Source organism: Drosophila gunungcola (assembly GCF_025200985.1).
Source record: "Drosophila gunungcola strain Sukarami chromosome 2R unlocalized genomic scaffold, Dgunungcola_SK_2 000020F, whole genome shotgun sequence".
Classification (NCBI taxonomy): domain Eukaryota; kingdom Metazoa; phylum Arthropoda; class Insecta; order Diptera; family Drosophilidae; genus Drosophila; species Drosophila gunungcola.
The window spans coordinates 857,608-874,359 of record NW_026453174.1 but is presented as its reverse complement, the minus strand read 5'-3'; the positions used below and the strand labels follow the sequence as shown (position 1 = coordinate 874,359).

Below are 16,752 nucleotides of genomic sequence, written 5' to 3'. Positions count from 1 at the left end.
TCCACTTAAGCGGTTAACAGATTAAACTGGTAATCATTGGATCTGGTTCCGATGAAACTTGCTTAAATCAATTTAAATATATATATTGTTGGTTTTTTATTGTTTTTAAGGACAAATTTTAAATATTTTTTCCACAGAAGTCTTAAGTTTGGGGAGTGAGTTGTTAATAAAAGAACGTTTTTGCTGATTTTAACTATACAGTTATTATTGTGAAACCGTTTGACCTGTTACTTCTTCCCCTTTTCGTGACTTCAATATTTTTGCGATATATCGATAGTGCTATCGCCTGTGTGCCACCACTACTGCGGACCACAACAACAACTGTGAGCAGAAAAGCTGTGACCACAACAACAACACCGCCAAGTGAATTTGGCCAACTCTCAGCAGTCTCAGAGATCTCTAAGATTGGATCAGATTTTCGGACTGCGACTGCGGAAGAGCGGCTGACCAGACGCGGAAGTAACAACCTTCAACTCCAGCCATGGCCGCTGTGCTGCCGGAGAATGCGGCCGAATACGCGATGGCCAACGCAATCAATAACTTCATCGGGGGTAATGGAAACGGGCGCAATCGGGTGCTCCCGGGCGGATTAGGTGGTGGTGGCGGCGGCCAGGTAATTACCCATGCACAGTACCCATTATCCACATAACACCCTTATCTCTTTGAACTGACTTGCAGAATAACATGATGAACATGCGGGACCGACTGTTCCATGCCATATACTTTCGGGCGGCGGCCGCCTATGCGGAGTTAGTTCCACGGTAAAAGTCATTGGCCCCCTTATCTATCCACACTTTATCTCCGCACTCTGTGTGTACCCTCTCCACTTGCAGGAAGGTGCAGCTGACCATCGAGTTCCTGCTGCTGGCCAAGGCCCTGCTGTTCTTCTTCACGCTCATCTATGTCCACAACGCCTTCATCAAGAATCCCTGCACCTGTCTGCAGCAGGTTCAGAACTGGCCACGCGAAGGAGTCATCAGGTTAGGAATTATCCTTTGAACTTCCCCCTAAATGCTAATGGAGTGTAATCATTTGCAGAGTGGAGATCATTCCCCACCTGGCGGAGAAGCGGGCCATTTGGCAGGGCATCAAGCGGGACCAGCAAATCGTGCGCTCTCTAAAGGATTCCTAGTAAGCATCTGGATAACGCTACTACTGAAGTATTTAGACTTATACAAAATCCTTTGCAGCTACTATAGCATTGGCCCGCAAACTCTGGAGAATCACGACAGGCTCAAGCGGTATGAGTCCATCCTGGGAAGGCTGGGTCTGCCCGTTAGACCCACCTTTGCCTACAGCAATGAGTCCCTGTACTATTACTTTGATGCCGTCAACATCCTGGACACCTACGACCATCCCAATGCCATACAACTCAAGAACGAAGAAGACGATGGTGGGTTGTCACCCATTTAATCAGTGTAGACTAGTATTTAAATGATTACAATTATAGAGGAGCAATACATTGTGGAGTATTCGCTGGAGTACGGCCACCTGCGATTGTCTTCAGCCACTCGAAAGCGTTTACATATACCCGTGCTCACTGTCCAACTGGATCCCAATACCGACAAGTGTTTTGGGGATGGACTCACACGATACCTGCTCAAACGTCTGCTGGGGTAAAATAACCCATGTAGTATATGTTACAGCTGTTAATTCCTTTTATTTTGCAGCTATGATGACTTACTGATGGCCTCGGTTAGAACGATTGCCGAGCAGGAGGAGAACAAGGGCTTCCTGCGCAATGTGATCACCGGCGAGCATTATCGCTTTGTGTCCATGTGGTGGACTGCCTGGAGCAGCTATCCGGCTGCCTTCTTTGTGATGCTGCTATTTGTGAGTATACTAAGTGCCCAGAAATCTATGACTTACTGCAACACCTTTTTTATCTTTTTAGACGTTTTCGGTGTCCATGCTGCTCCGCTACTCGCATCACCAGATCTTTGTCTTCATAGGTAGAACGTTCAGATAACCCTTCAAATATGTGAAAGATGTTTAAAAGCAATCTTACCTTTCCAGTTGACTTGCTCCAGATGCTTGAGTTCAATGTCTCCGCCCGGTTTCCCATCGCTCCATTGCTTACCGTCATTTTGGCGCTCGTAGGTGTGACACAACCCCGACGACTGATTAATTTGCATGGCCATTAACCCTTGTATCCCTCGTTTTCACACAGGAATGGAAGCCATCATGTCGGAGTTCTTCAATGACACCACCACGGCCTTCTACATCATACTGATTGTCTGGATTGCGGACCAATACGATGCCATCTGCTGTCACACGAGCATCACCAAGCGTCATTGGCTCAGGTGCGTACGCCACTCTCTCCTAAAACACATCCCGAACCCTGTTTATTTTTTGTTTTTTTTTTTTCTGTGCAATTGTCCGTGGCCCGAGCAAATGACAAATTCAATTACATTAAGTCTGCAATCCTTTCCAGCATCTATGCTGCCGCTGTCCGGCCATAGATAATAGCATCTTGGCCCTCCCATTTCCCGTTTCCCACCTCCGTGGCCAGCACTTAACAGTTCATTTCGTTCGGTTCGTTCGCATATTTTCCTTCTCTTTGGTCTGCGGGTCTGGGTCGGGTTCGGGTTTGGGTATTTCGCACTCCTAGTCGCCCAGTCCAACCGCTGGCGTTCCGGTTGTTATTTGAAAATTAACTTGGCTTGCGCAAGCCTCCCCCGGGGCCAGAACAAATCGACCAGTGGCCACCCCTTGGTCGTCGAAAGGGGTGTTCCTTCCTTTCAAACACCCACTCATCCACTCACACACAGACACCGGCAAACAGAGAATTTCATCACTTAAGTCAACAAGCGTAACCCAAGCGGCAGTTCTCCATACTAAAGCCATCATCAGCGTATAGCTCCCAACCAACAACTGAGCCGCACCATTAGCAAACATTTAAATAAACTCCTCCTCGCTGGCTCACAACAAAAAAAGGGGGAAATGAGAAGAAAAAGGCGGCGGAAATTTAGAGCCGCTCATTCCCGTTCAATCGACATTAATGACCACGCACGTCAGGAGCAGCGGACAACCCCATCCTCCCCTGAAACGGAGCTACTTTGCGGTTTATTACGCGCACTTTGCATAATTGAGAGCGGCCGCCGCAAGAAATTATTTTCTTCCTTTTTTTCATTTTTTTTTTTTGGCAACTTTTTCGGACATCAATTTGCACGATGCGCTGAACGGCAGACCATCAATAATTCAAGAAGACACTCGAAAATTCCCTTTTTAGCGAGGGCCAAGGTCCGCACGCCTTGATTATGAATTCATGTGCATGCATCCAGCCTCAATCACTTTCCGCGGCGCCTTGCGGTGTTGATTTTGCGTAATTTGCGCCGAATTAAAAGGCTATCAGTGCTCCGAAAATGGGACAAGTGGGGAAGTCTCGCCTCGTCGAGGACCACTTGTCGTATTTATATTCATTAAAGATTCATGGCCGCGAATGATTTTAAATGTGGCCGGCTTGTTTGCCCAGAGCATGTTAGGGAATCCTTACAAAATGGCAGCTGTTAAAGGAACAGGAATGCTGCCTGATTTCGCTCAGTGTGCGGCCACAAATTAGAAATTTGTTAGAGGCACGCATAAGGCATCTTTGACTCTCAAATATGCCCAGTGCTGATATAAAGGTTGGCCAGATTCCTTTGATAGTTTCCCAAGCTCATGAGCTAGTAATCTGTGAGGTTGTGAGGTTGCGAGGCTGTGATGATGTGCACCTGGCCAAAAGAAATATCTTTTGTGTCTGCTGCCCCTTGGAGTTTCGCATAACTCATCATTTGCCCGCCCAGATTGTCAAACTTTTCTGCAAAACTTTTGAATGAAAAAATATCCAATTGCAATGTTCCGGGGCGAATCCTTTTCTGTGCAATTGAATGGCAAACAGTACAGTAGCCAGAGAGTATATTGATTGGGCATGGGCATGGACATGGGCATGGGTATGCGTCTAAGTCCAAGTCCAAGTGCTTCCGTCTTTGGGCAGCTGCTTGGTCCTGGCTTTAAGTGAAATTAATTCAGCGCAGGAGCCCCACGCATCCATAACCATATGCCATATGGCCAGGACGCTCCACCGGAACCATAAATGCATGTTTGTGAGTGTTTTGTGTGTCTGGAGGGTGTTTTTGGATGGAGTGTGGAGTGTGTGTGTGCTTTCCAACGGTTTAATTTTGCTGTTATTGACTGCCCCAAGCGGTGAAAGGGGTTTCCGAAGCTCTATTTTTATACCCTAGCAGAGGGTTGTTTAATTCTAAATACGAGGATTTGTCCTATCAAATAATATGTTTATTTATTATCGCATTTGTTCATATTTAAATTATAATCAGCTTCGTTAGCTCAATAAATTAAATTCAGTTTTCTCATAGTCAAACTCAATTACTTATGAAAGTAAAAAAAGACTAAACCAGGTTTTCATTTCCAAAATACGCTAAAACTGGGATTTTAAAATGGGAAACCAAATGTGATTTAGCAGATATAAGCCTTTAAAATATTTTGGCATTTAATAAATACAAGAAAGTGTCTTAGACTTAAGCATATAAAATATTTTGGCATTTAATAAATTCAAGAAAGGGCCTTAGACTTATTGGTAAAAATGTATGACTTAAAGATACACCTTTAAAATAGGTTTATTGTAAATAATCGAATTTGTCCAATCAAAGTAAATATCTCCTTATCTTATTTGCTGCACCAATAGAGCTTTAAAAAAATTAGTTTAAGTTAACTGCTGGTAAAACTCGATTGATTGCTATTATAACTATAAAGGCTTTTACTGCCTTCATGTTAAGCTAAAAGTAAGACTTTAAATGAGAAAATGAATGGAACTTAGCAAACAGTTTTTTTAACTTGAAGTAAAATTAATAATAATAAAATAAAATAAATAATTTTTATTTTTGAAAAACTATATAATAATATATATAATATATAAACTATATATATAGTTTATAATCAAAATTAAATCAAGTTATTAACAATAGTTATTAACTTGACTTCTTGTCAAGGACATACAATTTGCCAGGGTACTCAAAACTTCGGCTTTGTCAATTAAACCTTTTTTTCTTGTTCTTGCTGGCGCCGCTGTTGTTGGTCCTGCGGTTATGGGTTACAGGGCCGGGATTGCTTGTTCTGCTGCTTCCTTCCTGACTTCCTTCCTGCCTGCCTGCCTTCCTGGGGCCCACTCTCCAGAACCCTCTGCTCCTGCTTCCGTATTTGCTCGCCGGTTTTTGCGGTTAACTTGGTCTGTCGAAGGCAGGCAAGTCAGAGCCAGCTAAGGCCGAACCGGCTGGCATTGAAGTTAGCATACAAGACAAACAAGCTGGCGGCGCTTTTCGTTTTCAGCTTGCAACCCAACAAACTCCAGCCACCATCCGCCGTCCGTCGTCCGCCGTCCGCCAAATGGTATTAATTTCATTGCATAGACTAATTTGTGTACTTAAACTTTGCTAAAAGTTGCAATCAACGTGAATTGCAAATGGCAAATGGCAAAAGGCAATTGCAGACGGCAGCTGGAAACTGGAAGCTAAAAACTGAAAGCTTAAAACTGTCAAGTGGCAACAAAGCTTCATCCAGCCAACTAACCTTCTGAACTTCCTGTCAATTGCCTTCAATTCATTCTAATTGACTTTTAAGGGACTTTAAAGTCATCAAAGGAGCGGCTGCCTCGGCTCGTCTTAATCGCCGTTTAACGAGGCCGCCCGACTTTTCTTTCCCCCTAACTACACGCGTATATAAATTCGCGGGGGAGGAGTATAATAAGCCCCTCACACCCGACATCCTACCCCCATCCTCAGCCCTTTCACTCCGGACCAGCTTCTTATTTTGCCCTGTGGCTTCTTGCGGCGCGTAATGCTTCTTTTGTGCTTAAATCTGGTTGCCAGGCACGGGCAGACGACACGTATTAAATGAGCTGCAAACGCACAGGAAAAGCTAAAAGAAACACCTGCCTGCCGGCCCTCCCCCCCAACTTCCCCCCTGCTACTCCCTTTGCTCCTCAAATCCCGACACTTAGGGAAAAAAAAACAGGAATTCCGCGCTTGGTTTAACCAAAAGCGTGCTTGAAAAGGCGACAAGTTCGAAAAGTGCTCATTTTCGTCAGAATTTCTTATTTTAAGAACTTTATATTCCCAATAATAGGCAATAAACAAGAAATCTGTGTTTGGGTGAAGAAAAAGCGGGCTGGGGAGTCGAGTTCGAAATCTGCTCATTTTAGTCAGAATTTCAAAAATTTTAGCAATTTCTTTAAGAAAGTTTTAAAAAAAAATAATTAAATTAATTAAGAACGCTACTTAAACCAAGCCCATGCTGTACTTATACCAAGTATAATTTGTACTTAAACCAGGCTTAAATTATTTTAAAAAATCTAAACGTTTTTTCGTTAATAAATTAGATATAAAGTATTCCTTTATCAATGTGAACTTGTTTTAAATGCAAAAAAAATATGCTTTAAGAACTATTTTTAGTATAGTATACATAGTTATTTTCTGTAGGTAAACGACTTTTCAATAAACAAGCAAAACTAAATTGTTTTTATCAATGAACAAAAACGTACTTCATTTAGTAATTTTTTAGTATCTCTAGGAATTATTTTTTCAAACCTATCTCATACTTTATTTAAAATTTTTGTAGGATGTAGTATTCTCCTGATTAAAGTACGAAAAGATGAAACTTTCTTAAAAATAAGATTGATCGTACTTAATTTTTTTCTGAGTGGAGTCTTGCGCAGATTGTTTGTCGCGCCGAGAAGCTGGCGAGGAAGCTGAGGACCCAGGGCTTCAAAGAGCAAATGCCAAAGTGGTTGGGAAGAAAGGGGTTCAGTTCGGTTCTGTTACAAGTAGCCGCCTTCGACTCCGCTTTCGTCCTGTTGTTTACACGCTTGTTACGCTAACAAACATAGCGACTATATATATAAATATATATAGCTGTAGGTTAGGTAGGGACCATATAACATATATATTCAGCCAGCCATTGTTGCCGCTGCTCGGTCTCAGAAGGTGGCCACGGTGTCGCCGGGTTAGCCTCAACGGCAACGGCATTGGCAACCATGGTGAGGAGTACCCGGAAAAGTGGGTGTGCGTGGTGGGTGGTGGGAAAACTGGGTTAGGGAACAGAATGGGCAGGCATTTTCCATTCGCTTTGCACTCCTTTGGCTGTTTTCGTGTTGATTGAGATCATGTTACGCAAAGTATAATTGCGTCAAGTTTGTTTTTCTGCCATAACTTTTGTCCGACCGCGCGGCCGGCGACCCCCCATCAACAGAAGTGGCTCAAAGGGGGTGATTTGAGGGGTGAAAGGGTGGTGAATGGACGTATCCTTGTTGTGTGGGTGCTGTTCAAAGGTGCAGTTGATGAGTGTTCATAACGAGGCAAAATCGCTTCATTGTTGTTAGCATGTATGTGTGCGAGTGTGTGTCTGCTTGTGTGCTCTGTTTGTTTCAGTTTCAGCTTGTTTTGTTTGTTAACATGGCGTATGCGCAACGTGCCTTTGTCTACTGTTTGCATATGCGACAACTCTGTTCCAATTTATGCATGAAAATGGGTCGTTTTCACGCATTTAACTGAGAGCGGGGCACCACCGAGTGTTTGCCGGGCAAATACTTCAGTTTTTGTGAAATTTCAATTAAGTTTCGAGTTGCATTCACCAGCAGGAGCAGCAGAAGCAGTAGTATCTCTTTCTCTATCTCCAAATCGTATCCATATTGAACCCACCTTTTGCATCAGCTAGAATACTGGATACTGGTGCTTAGGTGCCCCGGTGGAAAGATATTCCGAGCCATGTATGCAAATGCTATTAAAAGCAGCCATACCAGCAGGAGAGCTTACAAGCTCATTGAGCACTTTAACTATTACGAATACCCCCACTTCTTCCGCCCTGTTTGCATGCAACAAATAAACACTTATGACGCAGATCGGATCATCGTTGCTGGAGGAACCGCCGACAACAGACAACCGACGGAGCTGACACGTTTCACACTTGCCACCAGGTTGAGCCGAGGTGCTTACTTAACCACGCTCCGACTCAAAACAAGACTCCCACCCGCACTCACACTTCAAGCCCTTTCCCTAACCAGACACATGCAACAGTTGTCCTGTTTGCCATCCCTTTGCCGCCCCTTCCCACGCCCACTTCCGCTCCGGGTTGGAAGGATATGAAGGCGAACAGTATTTGCCTGGCGCACATCCGTCCTGCCACGTCGCACATTGGTCGATGATGGCTGCAAACTGATTGACTCTCATTGCAATGCGAGAGTTGTGAAGAAATGGAGATATGCAACTTGAAGCAGGATTGAATATATTGCGATTTGAAAAAAAAAAGCAAATTCAAAGAGAATAGACTCTTGAAAAAAGTTCGAGGGATAATTTCTTAGCAAACAGTTAAATAAACTTAATTCCATAAATCTGCTATTCACTACATTTAGAGCTATTTTGCTTTTATTTATTTTATGAAAATGTTATAGTGCTTGAAGTTCAAATTCAATTCATTCTATTATCAACACACATTTTCGATACAAGGCAAACAAATATTTATAAACGACAAAAGCAGAATAATTAATTTATTAATTAAATAATTAGCTTCATTTACATTGAAACATCCAGCAAATAATTTAGTGCAATGTCCCTTTTTTATTTTAAGCTTGTTTTATAGTTCGTTAAATTCCAACTAAATTTGCTTTAAACTTTGTTAATATTCTTTTGAACCAAATACTTCTTAGCTTTTGAAAGCAGATTGTTCTCAATTTGTCAGTTTTTGGGAAGTTGTTCGCTTCCGGAAGCTATTCGCCAAAAGATTTTAAATATTCGTGTAAGAAAGCATGTGAACGACATGCCATAAAGACATGGCTGATTTTGGAGCACTGTGCCCCTTCCCCCATTGAGATGCAAGTGGGATGTGGTGGAGCTGCCTCAGGGAAAGGGTAAGAGTGCCGGGACAAAGGAAAGGGAAGGGGAAAGGGAAATGGTGAGGAACGGAAGCGGGGACAAGGCGTTGCTGCTTGTCAACGCTACGCTACATTAGGAAAGCGAATGAAACGGAAACGAAGGGGCGATAAGTGTTGTCTACGTGTCTGCAGTCCGCACTTTCTTTCCCGAGGATTCGACGATTGGAGGACTTGTGTAGGGTGGGGGGGAAATTGAGGAAATTGCTGGCAAGCGTTTGGCTTGTGTATGTGTCTGTGCATGTGTCCATAATGCTCAACGCTCCTCTGCTTGCGCAATGCCCTGGAAAGGCTTGCTAAATAAGAGTCGTGTGTCTTCATTTGTCGCTGTTGATATTGATGGTCGATACTTGGGGGTCTGTTTGTTTGTGTGGGCACACAATCAACTCGAATTAAATTCAATAACATAACTCAATCATGGCCATGCCCCAAAACCCGATTCATATCCCATATCCCGTAACCCATAGCACATGGCACACCCCCCCATTGGCTGTAAAAATAAATTAAAGTTGAATTCCGCCGGCCACGCTAAAGGTCTTCAGTGTTCAGTGTTCAGCGTTCAGTCTTCAGTCCGGTTGTCAAGCTGTTTGCCCGCTCGTCCATTGCTTATCAATGAGTCGCCTTCGTTGTCATTATTGTTGCCTCTGTTATTGTTGTTACGACGGCCATCCATTCTATTTTTTATTTGTTGTCTTTGGCCAGCAACAATTCAGCTAACAGCGCCAGCAATTATTTATATTATTAAATCCTCTTGAGTGTTTTTACTGCTCCCTGTTTTGGCCTCCCTTGGCCATTGTTGTTTCCGTTTCTAGAGCCGCCACGGCTGTTGTCTTGGCAGTTTTGATATTTGTCCTCCTCGGCTACTGTTACTTGTTACTTGAAGCTTGGTGCTCTTATGTCATGGCCCGTGCTCCCAGGGCCGTTCCTCATCCTCCCACTTCGGCCAGCACCACACGTCTGACCCATTTCTCCGCAGCTTAGTCTCAGCCCACCAAAAAACATGAAAAGAAGCTAGCTTCGGCAAGCCAAATATTGTATACCCTTGCAGCTTTTACAGAAACAATATATTCTATAAAAGAATATTGGGGGTGCCACAAAATTTACTAGGTGTCTTAAAGAATGCAACAATATATTTTGATTCCGAAGATACTCGGGATTCATTCCATACGACGTTGTTCATTTTTTCGTTGCATACTTTTAGACACATTTTTTAGTCATTTTAAATGCCTAGTGATGAAGCTATGCCGATTTTCCAATGAATTTTTTGATCATATGGCAGCGATAATATATCGTTGTCTGGTTTTTTAATAATTACAACTGTAAATTCAAAATCGTTTACTATTTTATCACTTTATCTTAGAGTATTTTCGAATAAATTAAAAAAAAAACAAATTTATAATTTGTATTCCATTTATTCTAAAATAGTAAACTATAACTTTATTATTGAGTATGTTCTTAAAAATACAATTATAATTTTAATTTCATTTATTCTTCCGATTGTTTCTATGGTAGCTTTATGATATAGTCGTTCGATCCCACTTCGAATTATATAAAACTTGCAATAGAAGGAAGTCTTTCAAGAAAGTTTCCTTCAGAACGCTTTAAAACTGAGAGACGAGTTTGCATAGAAACGACAGAGTTTTGATTGAAATCGTTATACCCTCTGCAAGGGTATACAAATACGAAGTGAAAGCTTCAAGAAGGTGGCGGGAAAAATAGAAAAACAGAAACCAATATGTTTTCGCTTTTTATTTCTGGCAGCTAAGTACAACATTGTCGAATGGTAATCAAGCTTCCCCCACAAAACATCAACCCATCAGCCCCGTCGATCGCCAGTATTTGATGAGGGTTCTCGAGGCCTAAGACACGATTTTTGGCAGCTTTAAAACAGCTGGGCGAAGATTTTTCATTGGTTCTCGATTTCCTTAAGTGCTTGACACATTTCACATAACTTAAGTGGGCTAAATGTTTCACTTATTCAGACTCTATTTTAACCCTGTTTTTTTGAAGCCTAGGATTGCTTTGTGTTGATAAGCTGCAAATTGTAATTGTAAACTGTTTTTAGGAGTTGTAGAAGTGCCCTTGCCTTATTTTAAAACAGTTTTGTTTTAAAATACTTACGTTAAGTAACTTGCATGGTTCAAAACACCTTTTAAAGCTTGTGTTAGCTTTAATAGCTTTTATAATTGTGTAAGATCACATTTATAGGGAATTTAAAATAATAATTCAAAATTGGTTTTCGTTATTCTTATTCTTATTTCACACAGTTTATAGGGGGCTCCACAAAACTAGGGTTTTAAAATCACACCCAAAAAAAACCGTCGTCTTTCAAAGTACATAGTTACATGCCTTTACACACCCATACAAATAGTTTAAAGACCCCGAAGTGGTTTACCCTTTAAAAGTTTTTTAAGTGCTGTGTGTTTAAGGTGCATTAAAAGGAAGCTTTATTCTGCCGACCAACTATTGACGGTGCAAAGAATGTGGCATCCCGCAGGGTTTCGATTGTTTCTAGCCTGGCACTAACCCTTTTTGTCCATTTGCTTGCAGATTCTTTTACCTGTACCATTTTGCGTTCTATGCGTATCACTACCGCTTCAGTGGACAATACAGGACTCTGGCGCTGCTCTCCTCGTACCTCTTCACCCAGGTGAGTACGGGTGGTAGCGACATGGCGTAACCATGGCGAGTAATGAATGCGTTATGCAACTCGGCCCTGCGACAATGATGGAAACGAACTCCGGCCATGTTTACGCCTGTCAAGTGCATGACAAATTGCCAGTCTCCGTTCGCCGTTCGCCAGTCTGCATTGTGGCATTGTTTCCAACCAGAGGCAGGGCCTCACGTGCAGCAGCGAACCCCAGCTCACGTGCACGGCGACCGTGGCATAACCCCCCATCCCATCTGCTCCACATATCTGTCTGAGGCTCGTTCCCTTTGCCTTCTACCCTTTCACAGCACTCGATGGTGTTCTTCTTCCACCGCTACGAGCTGCCCGCCATCATGGCCCAGCACCAGGTCTTCATCATCACACGCAACCAAGGAGCAGCAGCAGCAGCGGCAGCTACTGGAGGAGCAGGAGCAGCTGCGGCTGGAGGAGAACCAGGAGGAGGAGGAGGTGGAGCTGGGCCAGCCGTTGGTGGCCAGCAGGCGGCCATGCAACGTGCCCGCCTCATAGTGACTCGTCTCTTCGGGCAACTGGCAGCCCAGCGACAGGGGCAACAGGAGCAGCAGCAGCAGCAACAGCAGCAGCAGCACGGCCCACATCCGGAGCACCAGCGAGCAGCGCCGGGAGCCACTGACGCCGTGGGCGTGGCCTTGGCCAACCTGAGGAGACTGCCCGTGGTGGGCCAGTGGCTGCAGGGGCGCGAGCAGTTCGCCACCGTGCGTCGCGTCTTCCTGGGACACGGCGGCAATGCACGACTGATGCAAGTGCGTCTGCAGCGGATAAACGTGGCCGATATACCTGGCTTGCGCAATCAGGTGGCAGCGGCCATGGCGGTCCGAAGGGGGGGCAATCCGGCCACTGATGAATCCACCAGCGGCGATGTTGCAACTACAGCAACTACAGCAACATCAGCAGCAGCATCAGCAGCATCAGCAGTAGCAGCAGCAACAACGCCAACAGCAGGTAAGCTTTGGCGACATTCCCTCGCCTTAATTGAGTGGGGCCGGCACACTTCATTGCCTTTCGCATTGAGGGCTTAAACTCTTAACTTTTGCGGCAGCCATTTGCATACCCTTTCAGTGGACGTAATACTTGTGCCAAAGGCTGACCATCAAAGGAATATATTTATAAATATAAGCCGGAAGAGTTCTTTTTTCACTCGCCTTCATTCATATGAAAAACGAATTTAAATATGATGAAATGGCGATGTGCTTTTAATTGCAATTATCTTTAGATAGCCAAAGCAATTAGTTAAATATAAAGTAGTATGAGTTAGTAATTTTAAGAAGAGAATGTGCAGAATATAAAAATTTCAAATAGTTTTGACAGTTAAACAAAAGCATTTTAAATAATTTTAAAGTTTTTTTTGTTGTCTGCTTGCTTAAAAATGTATAACAATAAAAATGAACTTATGCCACATTATTTATTATTGAGTAATTTTAGTAAAGCGATTATGTAAAACACATTCCTTTCTAGTACCCCTAAAAATATAGTTTATTTTAGCAAAGTGTGTTTATAGAATACCGGAACTTCGACTAGTACTGATAGCTCACATACTTTTTTTCGTTGCCACGAAGTCCTTTTTGGCTGTGGGTGAAATCGTTTGGAAGATAAATTCAAATTTGAATTCCACTCGACAAACGGGAAATCCCTTTCGCCTGCGGACCCGCGTGTGTGAGTCGGTAACAACCAACAACCGAACAAGCAATACAAATAAGCAAATAACAGATTCAGTGGCAATAAATGCCAATGCCAATGCCAATGGAGGATTGTCGGGGGAAGGAGTTAGTGGAGCAGGGTACCCAAGAAACCCTCAATTTCGTAGCACATACAATGGCCAGAGTGAACCAGAGCGAAGCTCTTCTTAACGTCTGTCTGCGTCATCCTGTCTGTATACAATAATCGTAATATGCATGAAATTATTTCTCAATTCGCTGGGAAATATTCACTGTAAATGTTTCGCTTGTCATTTCCTGTTTTATTTTCACTCTGCCTTCAAATTCTCTGCATATTTCAGATGTCGAAACAAATCAGGGACGCAAGCAGCCGACAACATCGGGCATAAATGATGCAGCAGCCGCCGGAGGAGCGGAAGCAGCTCAAGACAAGCCCAGCCAGGAGGAGGTGGTTCAGCAGGAAAAGCTGCCGGATGAGGGGCGGCCAGCTGTGGGCGTGTCCAAGACGCTGGAAAATCCAAATTCCGTTGCGGCGGATATTATAAATATGTCGGATGAAAGAACTACTGTTGCAGCGTCCTTCCAGCATCCACATCCTTATCCTCATCCTCGTCAGACCCTGATTCACACCCACGTCCATGATGTCCATGATGTCCATCAGACTCAGCCAAAGGCGAGGCAATTAGAAAATAATTTGCCAGAGCTGCTGAAAGCGGAGGGGGGGCCTCTACCATCCGCACCAGGTGAAAAGCAAAGCTGCCCACTACAAGCTCACAGCATTATGAATGACCAGCAGCATCAGGGGCAGAAAAACAAACCGGACGAGCCCGCGACAGCAGCAACATCAGCAGCTGCCACGTCAAAACAATCCTCTGAGCGAGGAGGAGCAGCAGCAGGAGGAGCTGGAGCAGCCAGGCCAATGATGGATGACAGGCAAACAGTTGATTTTATAGAAGGCGACAGCCCAACGTCAGCAGCAAATTGCCAACTCAATGTTGGCGCAAACCACAAGGCACAGGAGGAGCAGCGGCTAATGAAAACTTCACAACATACATCAAACCAAGTGACAACAGCAGCAGCAGCAGCAACATCCGCAGAATTGGCCATAGGCTTTAGTGGCGAGCCCCCTAAACCCTAAACCAATCCAACCATGCCGAAAAAAGCTACCCACAAAACAAGATGTTATACATAAAAGAGCTAGTAATTTTAGATAATTTGTCTGGTGTACTTATGTCCGGAGATCAACCACGACTCACTCACTACGCCCCCACTTCGGCTCAAATATGTGTGTGCAAGGGGTGGGATGAATGGATGGACGGATGGATGGGTGGGTGGGTAAATGAATGAGTGTGGATATGGAGGTCGTGAGTGGATGAGAACGTGCTTGAGCTCGGGCTGAAAACGAGAAACGATACGATACGGAGAAACGGAAACGGAAACGCGTAGTTGACCTGCTTGTACCTGCAGGCAAAAGTCAGGATATATATTAATAATGTTGCACGCCTTTTTAATTAGCCAAATACGTGAGAAGCCGCAACACATGAACATGGATACATAGATACATGCACACACACACACACACACACACACACACTCAACACAAGCTAGTCGCTTTTTAAAACTTCACTTTTTTGCCCATCTTTGTTTGCCCCTTTATTGAGAAAAATGCGCTGAACATTTTTAATTAACTTTCGTGCTGCCGCTAGCAGAGAAAGCCCCAGATAGAACCCTGGAACCCTAGAACCCCGTCCTAAAAACCGCTCGGACAAACAGCCGTAAGCCTTTCCGGCCTTTACTGCTGTTTGCCGCTGCTGCTGCTGCTGCTGCTGCTGTTTGCCCAAACTCTTTGCGTTGACTTTATGGAATGCCACAGCATTGTCAATTGTAATATATTTTGTTTGTCTGAGATCATTATTTAAAAAACCGAAAAAGGCATCACAAAGAAACACACTGTGAATATTCATGAATAAATAACGTTGAATGTTTAAACAAAAATATCACAATAATCATAATTGGCCGACTATTGAGTCAATTTAATTAACTGAGACATTAATTTTTGTATTTTTGTTGTTTTCGCTTTTGTGTTAAGTAAACTCCTACTTTGTACATGGTATTTGTATTTGTATTTGAACCTGATTCTGATTCTGATCTGAGATTGAGTGATTGTGTCGAACTATTCAATAAGCAATGGAGGTCGAAATCAAAGTTCGAGAACGGTTTATAACTCTTAACTTTACACACTAAACTAATACTAGAAGCTATGACTATTTGCTATTGCTAAAAAAGTTATTTCTAAATGTGTATAAATATATACGACTTAAATCAAGTAGAAACTTGTGATTTTTGGGGGTGAACCACTCGAGCTGGACGTTCTTATGAATCGGAAAATGGTATTTGTGATTTACATAAATGTTAATGGCCCTCTCCGGCAATTTAATTTGACTGGAACACAAACAAATTATGGTTCATCAGAAGTTGAGGCTTAATTTGCATATTTCTGTTTTATAGCTAAACTGAGCGGAACCAATTCGGGGTAGTCATGTGATAGATATTTCACGGATATAGATTTGAATGCGTGCCTGTCAGGGATGAATTTGTATAGATTTGGTGCTTAAATCTTAAAAGAAAGGGCAATGCTGCGAAGTCAAATTTGACTTACAAACTTAAAGAACTAAACCAGAAGACTTTTAACCTGCGAAATTGCATGCTGGCAAGCAAAGTCATGGATTTAGAGTTGTAGGTTTTTGGTCACTTTTCTGCAATGTTTTTTTGCGGATATTAATTTAGGAGTTATATCGTAAAAAGAACAACTCAAAGTTTCTAAACTAAATTTAAATACATTTTTAGAGGCTTACGACACAAGAGTTTCAAGGTGTACCACTTTGAAATCGGAAGCCTAAAAGAAAAGTTATGGATTTAAAACTGTAGGTTTTGGGTCACTTTTCTGCAAGGATGATTTTTTCAGAGATTTAGAAAGGGGTTACATCATAAAAATTAAAAAAAAATCGGCCGAAATTACAAACCAAGTTTTAAATGCAAATTTTTAGAGAACTAGGCCAGAAGACTTTTAAAATATACCACTGCGAAATTACATGCATGAAACAAAAGTTATGGATTTAGAAGTGTAGATTTTTGGTAACTTTTCTGCAATGCTATTTTTCGGAAATTAATTATGGAGCTGTATCGTAAAAAAACAACTCAAAATTTCAAAACTAAACTTAAATGCAAATTGTTAGAGGCTTACGCCACAAGTCCTTAGAGATATACCACTTTGAAATCAGAAGCCAGGAAGAAAAGTAATGGATTTAAAACTGTAGGTTTTTGGTCACTTTTCTGCAAGGACGGTTTTTTGGAGATTTAGAAAGGGGTTACATCATAAAAATGTCAAAAAATCGACCCGAAATTAGAAACCAAGTTTTAAATGCAGATTTTTAGAGAACTAGGCCAGAAGACTTTTAAAATATACCACTACGAAATCGCATGCTTGAAAG

At 42.7% G+C, this 16,752-nt stretch overlaps 1 protein-coding gene across 1 annotated transcript; it reads left to right on the top strand.

The window, feature by feature from the left end:
* The first annotated feature begins 289 nt into the window (after positions 1-289).
* On the top strand, positions 290-15,587 carry LOC128256496 (membralin). Its single transcript, XM_052986894.1, has 13 exons — positions 290-613; positions 679-761; positions 834-980; positions 1,039-1,131; positions 1,191-1,393; positions 1,451-1,616; positions 1,671-1,833; positions 1,895-1,952; positions 2,017-2,100; positions 2,171-2,303; positions 11,468-11,567; positions 11,876-12,548; positions 13,603-15,587. The coding sequence occupies exons 1-13, from the start codon at positions 482-484 to the stop codon at positions 14,397-14,399; spliced, it is 2,832 nt and encodes a 943-aa protein (XP_052842854.1). The 5' UTR covers positions 290-481; the 3' UTR covers positions 14,400-15,587.
* Positions 15,588-16,752: the final 1,165 nt, after the last annotated feature.